The sequence below is a fragment of the Ursus americanus genome, chromosome 30 (genome assembly GCF_024610735.1).
Source record: "Ursus americanus isolate L20-20 chromosome 30, mUrsAme1.1.p, whole genome shotgun sequence".
Classification (NCBI taxonomy): domain Eukaryota; kingdom Metazoa; phylum Chordata; class Mammalia; order Carnivora; family Ursidae; genus Ursus; species Ursus americanus.
This window is the reverse complement of record NC_142156.1, coordinates 18,323,062-18,335,127: the sequence shown is the minus strand read 5'-3', so window position 1 is coordinate 18,335,127 and position 12,066 is coordinate 18,323,062. Positions and strand designations below refer to the sequence as shown.

Genomic DNA, 12,066 nt, shown 5'->3' with positions numbered 1-12,066 from the left:
GCACTGCTCAAGAAAATGTGAGCTGTTTGGAGGACACCTTGACAACATCTATCAAATCTGTAAATGTGCATTTGCGTGCCTTTGACCCAGTCATTCCACTTCCAGAAATCTCTGACAGAAACCCTCACACAAGAATATTCACTACCCCATTGTTGGTGACGGCCAAACATCGGGTACAACCTAAATGTCTGGTATGGAGGGCTGGTTACATGAAAGATGGCAGACCAAGCAATGGAATATGGTGAAGACAGACATGTGCCCACATGGAAATCCCCTCAAAAGGGGGGGGGGGATCCGGAACACTATGTATAGTAGGTCTTGTTTGTCTTCTTGTTCAAAAAGCAATTATAGACATATTCATCCACACTTAGGAAATGTGTGAGAGATACTCTGATGTGCTTCTGGTCCTAGAAATCATACCCCTAGACAAGCTAGAAACACAGAGGTCATCCTTGACATGAGCTGGGCGTCATATTAAAGCCCATATACTTACATCCTAAAGGTCTCTCTAATTTACCCACTTCCTTTCACCTCCAGCCCATTCACCAAAGCCACCATCACCCCTTGACCAGGCTGCTAAAATTGTCAGCCCTCCTATCAGCTCTCTACCTCTACCTAGCATCTGGAGAAATCTTTCCAAGACACAAAGCTGCTTACATTTGTTACCGTCAGTTTGGAAGTGTGCATGGCTCTCTACCGGTCCTCATGAAAAAAGAACAAAATCTTGATAGGACCACAAGGCCTCATACAGTCTGGCCCCTGCCAACTTCCCAGATCGACCTCCTCCCTTCCTATACCTCCCTCCTTGCTCTGGGCTCCAAATGTCTTCTCTGGCCCTCCCACCTCAGGGACATGACCCTGCTGGAAGGGGGTCTCGCCATCTCCCTACCAGTCTCCGGTCTTAATCAACTTCTTTTTTAAGATTTTATCTTTTTAAGTAATCTCCACACCCAATGTGGGGCTCGAACTCACAACCCCGAGATCAAGAGTCACATGTTCCACCGACTGAGCCAGCCAGGCAACCCCAGGCTTTGATCAACTTTAACATTCAGAGGTCACGTCCTCAGGAAGGTTATCCTAACCCCCATATCATTGTTCTCCTAGCCTCCTCGAACTTTTCCTTCATGACACTCATGAAAGTGTATAACTACATTTGATTAATGCTCGTCTCCCCCACCAAAGTGTTGCCGAGGCAAGGACCTTCTGCTTCTCTGTGTTGTTCCTGCTCTAGGGCCTGCACCTTATCCAGCACTTAAACGGAGCAGGGAAGGGACTTAGGAGGGAGAGACCCAGGACTTTTGTTCTTTCTTCAAAAACGTTTGCCCTATCTGATGCTTTTACACTAAAAATGCATTATTTTTATTTATTTATGTGAGATACAATTCACATACAATAAAATCCATTTTAAAGTATACAATTCAGTGGGTTTTATATTCAGACACTTGTACAACCATGACCACTACCTGAACAACATTTTTATCCCCCAAAAGGACCGCTGTACCCATTAGCAGTCACTCCCATTCCATCCTCCACTCAGCCCAGGGTGACCACCAACCTGCTTCCTGTCTCCGTGGATCTGCCTGTTCTGGACACTTCGCGTAAACAGAATTCTTAGGGCACCTGGGTGGCTCCGTCGGTTGAGTGTCTGCCTTCGGCTCAGGTCACGATCCCAGGGTCCTGGGATCAAGTCCCGCATTGGGCTCCCTACTCATCGGGGAGTCTGCTTCTCCCTCTACCACCTCCCTACTGCTCGTGATCTCTCTCACTCTCTCTCTCACTCTCAAATAAAATCTTTTAAAAAAATAAAAATAAAACAAAATAAAATAAAACACTCAGCCCTTTGTATCTGGCTTCTTTTGCTTAGCACAAATCCTTTCAAGGTTCATCCATGTTATAGCATGTCAGTACTCCATTCCTTTCTACAGCTCAATGCAACATGTGTTGTTTATAATAAAGATGACTTTTTTTAAGATTTTTTTTCCCCTTGAAAGAAAATACATGCATTTCATACAGAAACTGAGCTTTGGGAAGTTACCAAAAGAAAGAGAAATTTCTCTACAAGAGTATTAATTTCCAGGTTTCCATAAAATTGGAAACTACCTAAATGTCTAACAACAGAATGTGGTGGGTTGGGTTTTGTTTTTTTTTTTTAATCATTTTTCTAAAGTCACAAAGCGGACCTTTGATTCTCAAGTTGGCCTCTGGTTCCAGAAGGATCCAGCACCCTGAGGGGGTGAGGTCTCCCCACCCCAGCAGCTCAGCTTTTTTCTGTTTGATATACTGGAATTCCCCAAGAAATTTCACCTGAGAAAAAGTGCTGTTGCTTAAAAACGTTCAATAACTACTTTTGTAAAGAAGGATTCATAGTGTTATTGACGACAGTCGCCATGTCGTACATGACAGCTCGTAATAACGCTGTATTTACCTATTTGAAAGTTGCTAAGAGAATAAACCTTAAAAGTTCTCATCACAAGAAAAAAAACTGTAACTATGGTGACGGATGTTAACTAGACTTATCGTGATAATAATTTTGTAACGTACACAGATACTGAATCATTACGTTGTACACTTGTAAATAACATGTCAATTATACCTTAGTAAGAAAAAAAAAAGAATTTTACAGATCTATGAAGAGCTTAAGAATATATTTAACTAGAAAAGACAGACTAAAAACCAGTAGCTACTACCGCCAATCACCAAAAACTGGAAACAACCTAAATGTACGTGGGTAAACCATCTGGCATTCATCTATGGAGCGGACCAGTACCGAGCAGTCGAAAGGAGTGAACTACACACACAACAATGTGGGAGAATTTCAGACGTACGATGCGAAGTGCAAGAAGCCGGATTTAAAAGGCCATGCATACTGTGCAGTTCCATTTATAGGACATTCTTGAAAAGGTGAAACTGTAGGGACGGAGCACAGATTGGTGGATGTAGACGGTGGGGGCTGGGGGAGGGCTTAGCCACAAAAGGCTGTAAGGCCATTTTGGGGAGGATGATGGAATTGCTCTGCATCTTCCTTACAGTGGCAGTTACCAGAGTATGTACCTGTGTCAAAATTCCCAGTACTGTACACTGAAAAGGGTAAATTTTGCTGTAGGTAAATTACACCTTAATAAAAATAGCCAGTAGCTCTCTATATGCTGGTATATGAACAGACTGACCCCAGAAGGACACACAGCTGCAAAGTGGCTACCGCTGGAGGAGAGATTTTTCATTACATGTTCTTTGATTTGGTCTTAAACATGTGTATGTATTACCTCTTGTGGAAATAGAGACATATTTACAAAACAAACCAGCAACGAGCCCAGGCAACTGCAAAGTTTAGAAGTGTGTGTAGCAAGGTGTACACAAGACACATGAGACAACCGTCACACTAGGAAAGTCTGGGGAAAAGGAGTGAAAAAGCAAGAGAGACTCTGGGTAAACGTAACAAACCTACACCTAGAACCCTCACTAACATGATGACAGGACAGCCACGGGGTAACAAAGGAACAACGGCACAGGACAAATAAATCACAGGGAAGGAGACTGCAAAGATGATAGAAGGCATCAAAATGAAAAGCCAACAGAAACTGGACAAGTGGTAACTGAGCACGTAGAGAAAACAGAAACCGTGTGTGGTGGTTCTAGAAAATGCCCATAAATTCTTTGATATTCCTTCAAGAGGCAAAGCCTAATTCCCCTGCCCCTGAGTATGGGCTGGACGTGGTGAGTTGCTTCTAATGAACAGAATGATGTGGAAATGATAATGTGCATCTTCAGAGACTGGGTCAAAGGCACCTCGGCTGCCTCCCCTCTGCTCTCGCTGGAACCACTCGCTCTGGGGGAAGCGGCTGCCATGTTGGCAGGGCACTCCAGCAGCACCACGGAGGGGCCCGAGCGGCGAGGAACAGATGTGCCATCAGCCATGTGAGTGAGGCATCTTGGAAACAGATTTTTTAAACTCGGTCAAGCCCTCAGATGACCACAGATGCTGCCAACATCGTGACTACAAGCTCATGAGACCGTAAGCCAGAACCACCCAGCTAAAACACTCCTGGATGTCCAATCCTCAGAAACCGTGAGAGAGAATAAATTTAAGCTGCTAAGTTTACAGTGGGTTTTTTTTTTTAACTCACCAATAAACAACTAATACACCCTTTATGGCAACAGGTTAAAAAGAAGCTGACAAAGAACAAATGGATTGTTCCAGGGAACCCCAGAAAGGTTCAGAACAAACAGACTAATGAGAAGAAAGAATCCCACTTATAGGAATCTGATATGTAACAGACGTGGCAATATAAATGAGTGGGTAAAGTATTAACTATTCGCTAATGGTACTGGGACAATTAATATCCATCCAGGGGAGAAAAAAGTTTGGTACCCTACCTCACACCATTCACAAAATTAATTCCAAATATATATACTAAGTTGTTGTATACAACAAATGTCCATACAATATCTTGTATATGAAAGTTCACACAAGTATTATTCACAATAGCCAAAAAGTGGAACCAAACCCAATACTCATCAACTGCTGAATGGATAAATAAAATGGATAAGAAGGAACGTATAGCCATACAACAGGATATTACTCAGCCGTAAAAAGGAACGAAGTACTGACACCTCTACAACATGGATGAACCTTGAAACTGTGATGCTAAGCAAAGGAAGTTAATCACAAAACATCACGTCTTGTATGATCCCATTTATATGAAATGTCCAGAAGAAGCAGATCCATAGAGACAGAAAGTAGTTTAGTGCTTTAGGGGTTAGTGGGTAGGAGGAAGGGAGAGTGACTGCTAATGGGTATGGAATTGCTTTCTTAGGTGATGAAAATGTTCTAAAATTGATTGTGGTGATGGATACCCAGCTCTATGAATATACTAACAACCACTGAGCTATCCAGGGTTTTTTTTTTAAAGATTTTATGTTATTTTATTTTTTTTTAAGATTTTATTTATTTGTCAGAGAGAATGAGAGCACAAGCAGCGGGAACAGCAGGCAAACCTCCCGCTGAGCAAGGAGCCCAATGCAGGACTCAATCCCAGGGCCCTGGGATCATGACCTGAGCTAAAGGCAGACACTTAACTAACTGAGCCACCCAGGTGTCCCTAAAGACTTTTCTTTTTTTAAGTCATCTCTACACGCAACGTGGAGCTCAAACTCACAACCCCGAGATCAAGAGTCACATGCTCCACCGACTGAGCCAGCCAGCTGCCCCGAGCTACGCACTTGAAATGGGGGAACTGTGTGGTATGTGAATTACACCTCGTAACTGTTATAAAAAGTAATAAAAGATTGGGGCACCTGGCTGGCTCCGTCAGTTAAGCAGCCGACTCTTGATTTTGGCTCAAGTTATGATGTCAGGGTCGTGAGATTGAGCCCCGCGCTGGGCTCCACACTGGGCATGGAGCCTGCCAAAGATTCTCTCTCTCCCCCTCCCTTTGCCCCTCCCCCTGCCTCTCTCTCTCTGTCTCCCTCTCTAAAAAAATAAAAATAAATAATAGATCAATTCCAGATTAAAGAAAAACTAAAAATAAATCAATAAAAGTATGAGAACTCCTTTAAGCAGACACAATATGCAAAAGCCATAAAGCAAACTGATGAATTTGTCAAAATCAGAATTTGGACTTCCACGCAACTATGGACTTGCTGGAGGTGTCGTGTAGAAATGAAGGCCTGACCTTGGCCGGGGTTCAGGCTCAAGTCAACTATGTTTCAGCCCAATGCCTGCGTTCCAGCGAGTCCCACGTGATGAGCAGCGCAGCCAAGCAGTTGAGCGGGCACGAGACAAACCAAGAATCGTGGGTTAAACCGAACATTTCATTTGGGAATGAAAAACTTTCGTAGATAATTTCTATGGACTTGGAGTCCCACATTTCTCCGGCACAGTGTGGATCTTTGCCAAGATAACCTTTGTTAAAGTTACATTACTGAGCCATGAGCTGACGCGATCAGGTGGAAATGCTATTTAAAGGTGTACTATTCCAGAAACTGGAAGACTGCGGCCAATTTTGAATCCCAACCCTTATATTTTCAAGGACTGAAACTGTCAAACTGCACAGGAATCACGTTCTAACGTACTCCTGCTTGAACAGTGCTTTGCTGCCGTGTACTGGCCCATATTTCCTTAAACTCTCAGATATGGTTTTGGAAGGGAAGACCTTGTGACGCGAACAAATTTAACAAAATGGTCATCTAAGTAACTTAAAAAAAAAAACAAAACACTTCCAAGTAATCAAAGTCACCATAAACTAAGTTAAAAGACAAGGAGCTAATCAGGAGAAGCATATATAGCATGAAAACAGGCAAAGGTTTTATATGTGGAATATGTTAAAAAATTCCTACAAATCAATTTTTTAAAAGGACAAATAACCCCAACAGGAAAAAAGATGAGAAAAAATATAAACAGACAATCCATAGAAATGAAAATATGAACATTAACACACATATAAAATAAAGATACTCGACCTCATTGGTAATCAGGAAAATACAAATTAAAATAAGATGTCGTTTTCACGAAAATGTTCAAAGATCAGTAATACAGAGCATGACTGATGATATGACACACTCCCATACTGTTGGTCAGGTACAAATTAGTGAAGATTTTTCGGATTACCTATTATAGTGTGTACGATACACTGAGAGCCTGTAATTCTACTTTCTGGTATTTACATCGAGAAGTAGTACGTGAACAAGAATACACGACTGTTCGTGCCAGTATAAAACCAAAAATAACCAAAACGTCCCGATAAGGCCGGGGATGGACAAACTGGGTCCATTCCTACAATAGAGTGCTATGCAGCAGTACAAAAGAATAAGCCATGTGAAAATGCAAAGATCTCCAAGAAAAGCTGTTGAATGAAAGCAGGGACAGGAAGTAGGGAAGGGGTATTTATATAGGGTGCCTGCAAAGGCCTCCCCCAGGTGTCATTCGTACAAGATGAGGGACGGACGTAAGGGAGAGAAAGCTTTCCAGGCAGAGAGAACAGCAAGTGCAAAGGCCCTGTGCCTGAGCAACAGCTCTCTGAAGGCAGCAAAGACCCCGGCGATGATTCCTGGCCTTGGGCAATTCTAGGGTTACTGACCAGATGTGACGTTCAACTCACCCCCTCACTGTGCTGCACCACACTGCCAATGTTATGCAGAGACTGGAAGTTTTGGGTGTTCACAGAGCCAAACTCCACAATCTCGTCATCCACTTGCAGACCCTAAAGAGAGAAGAGAAAATAGAAAACCAGAGTAGAGGTTAAACGTGTTTCTGGTATGCTTTACCATGTCCAATTTAACGTCCAGGCCAAGAGCTTGTTTTCTACCGGGAAGAGTGGCAGGCGCAAAGCAAAGAGGTCAGGGACTTAGTGACCACACACGGGAGGCGGCGGTGGATAACTGGGCCACCTCGTCCTGGGGATTCCTTCTAGGACAGATCTAGTAAAAGGGGGCCAGATCTGCCCAATGTCTGATAAAAGCTGATGGTGGTACAGGCCGTAAAGAATGCGGGGAAAAGCCAAATGCTGTCTTGTGGGTTCAGGGGCGAGAAGAAGCAGGCCAATCTGGGCCTATTTTGTTCAGGGGTCAGAATTTAGACAAGTTTGCCCTAGAGGTCCCCGGACAAGCAGCCACAGGCACAAGGCTGACCAAGGACTAGTGTGACCCTTTCATTCTAAGAACACAGATCATGATTCATTCATTCCTTCAACAGATACTTGTGGGCCAACTACAGCCCTGTGCTGGATGCTGTGGAGAGGGTAGCGAGTCAAACAAAGCTCATGTGTAACTTCCCACCTTGTGATCCTACCGACAGTTGGCAGGACCTGGATTCAGGACCCAGTTCCATAGCTGAGGAGCTATGTGTTCTGGCACCAGTTACTTCAGGACTTAGAGGCTTTTTTCATGGGTAAAATGGGGTTCAGATCAGTGCCAACCCCAGCAGGTGGCTATGGGATTAAATATTAACTACACAGCCACATAAAAACTTGACCATGGTGTTCAGAGTCGCATTATTCGTAATAGCCGAAAGACAGAAACCAAATGCTCATGAACTGACGAATGGATAAAATCGACGGGCTATCTCTGCGCACGGAATATTACTCAGCCACAGAAAGGAAAGAGATGGAGACGCAGGTTCTGTCACAGATGAACCCCGAACACATGATACTAAATGGGAAAAGCCAGTCATAAAGGGTCATATATGATTCCATTTAGATGAAGTATCCAAAATAGGCAAATTCATAGACAGAAAGCAGACTGGTGGTTGCAGGGGGATGGGGGGAGACAGGACTGGGGGGTGATGGCTAATCACAGGGTTTCTTTTCAGAATAATGAAAACGTTCTAAAATTCCTTGCAGTGACGGATGCACAGCTCTGTGAATACACTAAAAGCCACGGAATTGTATACTTCAAATGGGTAAATTTTATGGTGTGTAAACTGTTTCTCAATAAAACCATTTAAAACTTGTAAAAATATGCCAGGTAAGAGCTAGAACTCACTTGGCAGGACAGCTGGTGCAGAGCAAGGACTCAGTGAATGGCAGCTACTGTTGTCCTTCTCATGTCTACTACTCAGTGCCCGGCCGAAATAAGCCCAAGAAGAGATCCTCTTTCCCTCTCTCGGAATATTTCTCACCTTCTACCTGTGTCTCGGGCCCCTCCCTGACCAGGTTAGTGGCAGCAGGGGCTGACTCCTCTCCAAAACCCTGGCCCCGGCACAGGGCTGGCCCCCAGGGCTCGGTCAGTGTGTGCTAAGTAAGTAGGTGAAGTCCAGCCGCAGCATGGACAGACGGCGGGTCTGTCTGTCCACGGTCTCCCTCCCCCACCCCCGCACCCCCAGCCTGAGGCTACCTGAGGCGCGGCAACCCCTGGGGGTGGACTTAGGTGGTGGGGTTCTGGCTTACCGCGATACTGGCGGGGGAGCCGGGGCTGATGCTGTTCACTTTGGCAAAGGCCTGAGGGGGGCTGAGGCCCTCGCTTTGGCCCAGGTTGCGGCTCATGGCCTCTTTGTGGGCCTCAGCCGTGTCGCGGGCCTGCTTCTCCTTGTCGCGAGCGTGCAGCTGGTGCAGGGCCTCTTCCACCTGCTTCATGACCGCCTTGTGATCGTTCTGCAAGCCTGGGAGGAGGACACCCCATCAGGGGACGAGGAAGACAGCTGAGGACACCAGACTCCCACATCCACTCACTGAACAGTTAACAAGCCCTTACTCCCGGCCAGACACTGGACTAGGGGCTGAGGACAAACCTGTGGCCAAGACAGGAGGCCACCCTCGTGATGCTCGCAGTCCGACAAGGGAAGCCACCCAGGAACAAGTCATTATCGTAACAATGATGACTGCTGCTGAGGGCGAGCCAGCCAGGACCCGACCTTGCCAGTCTAGATCAGGGAAGACTTCCCAAAGGCAGCGCTGTTTCAACAGACTGGAAAGGTGAGGAGAAGCAAAAAAATAGCCCCACTGAATCCATAGCCACCACCTCAAATGCATACACGGGGCAAGTGTGGTGGCCACGCAAATGAGTGACATGAGCTGGGTGTAAGAAGGACGTCACTTGTCTCCTAATGACCCCGGAAGGGAAAATGAAGCCTAAGTCCACCAATACATGGCAGGTGATGTTCGGTCTGGGAGAAGGAATAGCAGAAAAGCTGGAGATTAGAAATTTGGGGGTAAAATCGTCTTTTTCAGTACTGCTGGCTAATTCAAATGTGGTGAACTGGGGCGCCTGGCTGGCTCAGTTGGAAGAGCATGCAACCCTCAATCTCTGGGGTTGTGAGTTCGAGCCCCATGTTGCATGCAGAGTTTACTTAAAAAAACAAAAACAAAACAAAAAAACAACTTCTGAAAATAATCTTGCAAAAGAAGATCAATAAGAATTGCTCAGGGGCACCTGGATGGCTCAGTGAAGCGTCTGCCTTCGGTTCGGCTCATGATCCCAGGGTCCCGGGATCGAATCCCGTGTTGGGCTCCCTGCTCAGCAGGAAGTCTGCTTCTCCCTCTCCTTCTGCCTCTCCCCCAGCTCATGCTCTCTCTCTTGCTCACACTCTCTCAAATAAATAGGTAAAATCTTATTTAAAAAAAAAAAGAGAGAGAGAATTGCTCAACCAGATTCTTAAATATAATAAAATCATTAAGATACTGTGGTATTGGGGCACCCAGCTGGCTCAGTTAGAAGAGCATGCAACTCCTGATCTCAAGGTTGTGGGTTCAAGCCCTACGTTGGGTGCACAGATTACAAAAAAATAAATAAATAAACTTAAAAAAAAAAAAAAAAACCCGTGATGCCTGGGTGGCTCAGTTAGTTAAGTGTCTGCCTTTGGCTCAGCTCATGATCTCAGGGTCCTGGAATCGAGCCCCGTGTCAGGCTCCCTGCAGGGAGCCTGTTCCTCCCTCTGCCTCTGCTTCTCCCCCTGCTTGTATTCTCTCCCTCTCTCAAATAAATAAAATCTTTTAAAAAATTAAATAAAGTGTGATATTAGCAAAGAGGTATATCAACAGAATAATGCAAAAAACTAAGAGACCTAAATACGTCTGAAAATTTCCTATGTAACACTGCTAGCATTTCAAATTAATGGAGAAAGAACAGGCCATTTAATAAATGGTGTTGGAACATCAGAGTAACCATCTGGAAAAAAATCAGTCAGTGCCCTCTCTCACACGGTAGGCTCTGCTTCTCAAATTTCCCTCAGAATCCTAAATGCCAAGGAAAGCAGGTCACATCCCACAGGAGTCTGAGGGCTTAGCCAAAAGTCCCAAATTTCCCTCCAGTCTTAACATGGTTTTTCCCTACTCTGGATCTTCCACTTGTTTCGATACAAAAACAGTATGCTTCTTTTCCCAAAACCTTCAAGGAAAAGTGATGCTCTGAGATGCTGTTCTAGGATCATATGGCAGCCCTGAGGAACATCTGGCAATTCAACAGGTATCTCACTCCTATGGTTACTTGTGCCTCCAGTGAGAAGCTCAGCCTTATACCAAAACAGGCTCTGGATTCAAACACAGAAAACAGAGGTCATGAAGTGAAAAATGTGCACAGTATATTTCCCACTGACAGGACTTTGTGGGAGAGGCTGCCGGTTGCCCACCCGTAGCAGGGGAGAATAAGGGCCCCAAACACATTCCCATGCTAGTCCCCAGAACCTGCCACTATGTTACTTTCCGTGGCAAAGGGGGCTTTACAGATGTGGTTAAGTTCAGGACACTGATTAGGGAGATCAACCTGGATTACCCAGGTGGGGGGGCCCAGTGTGATCACAAGGGTCTTCATAAGTGAAAGTGGGAGGCAGAGAGTGAGAGAAAGAGGGGGGATGGTGGGACCAAAGGTTGGGAGGTGCAGCTGCCGGCTTTGGAGACACAGGCACCTCCAGAAGCTGGGAAAAGGTAAAGAAACGGGCTCTTCCCTAGAGCCTCCAGAAGGAACAAAGCCCTCCAACACTTCGATCTTAGCCCAGTGACACCCATTTGGATATCTGATTATTGTCAGACAATAAATGTGTAACATGTGAACCCATGAAGTCTGTGGGTATTTGTTACAGCAGAAACAGAAAACTAATATACTCCCCAACCGCTACTCTCAACTTGTTCCTCAATTACAGACAAATACCTGATTTTATTTAGGACAGTGACATGCCCACCACGGGGTACATTCCCCAACATGTCTTACAGCCAGAGGGGCTTAGGAGGGGAAAGCAGAAATCAATGCAACAAGGTGGAGGGGGGCCTGCAGGACAGGTCCCTCCTACCTTCTTCCTTCCCTTCCTTCCTGCTTGGCACATGGACATGGTGACCCTAACGATCGACAACGTGTCCTAAGGATGGCAGAGCCTGGGATCTGAAGGCCAGCCCTGCACTGGCAACCTCCATATGTCTGTACTGAGGGATGGAACACTCCCTTGTAAGTGACCACAGTCAGGTCACCACCTTTACCAGGTGAATGTATTTCCTAACACATAACTGATTTGATTAGGATTGTAAGCGATTTGTGACTTGGGTTTCTATCATCATTTTGGAAAAGTTTCCACAGTGAAAACTTAAGTGAACTTCAGTTTTAAGTCCTTAAAAACAAAATGAAAAATGAAACCATAAATTTCGA

The 12,066-nt window shown here is 45.1% G+C and overlaps 1 protein-coding gene across 2 annotated transcripts in view; it reads right to left on the bottom strand.

Moving 5' to 3' along the window:
• PSMD9 (proteasome 26S subunit, non-ATPase 9) overlaps positions 1-12,066 on the bottom strand; it is a 47,619-nt gene that overhangs the window by 2,311 nt on the left and 33,242 nt on the right. For both annotated transcript variants that reach the window (XM_045777597.2, XM_087857389.1), the window contains 2 exons: positions 8,883-9,094; positions 7,098-7,199 (listed from right to left, as the gene is read on the bottom strand). In XM_045777597.2, the coding sequence (XP_045633553.2) occupies positions 7,098-7,199; positions 8,883-9,094 (314 nt within the window). The remainder of the gene's footprint in view (positions 1-7,097; positions 7,200-8,882; positions 9,095-12,066) is intronic.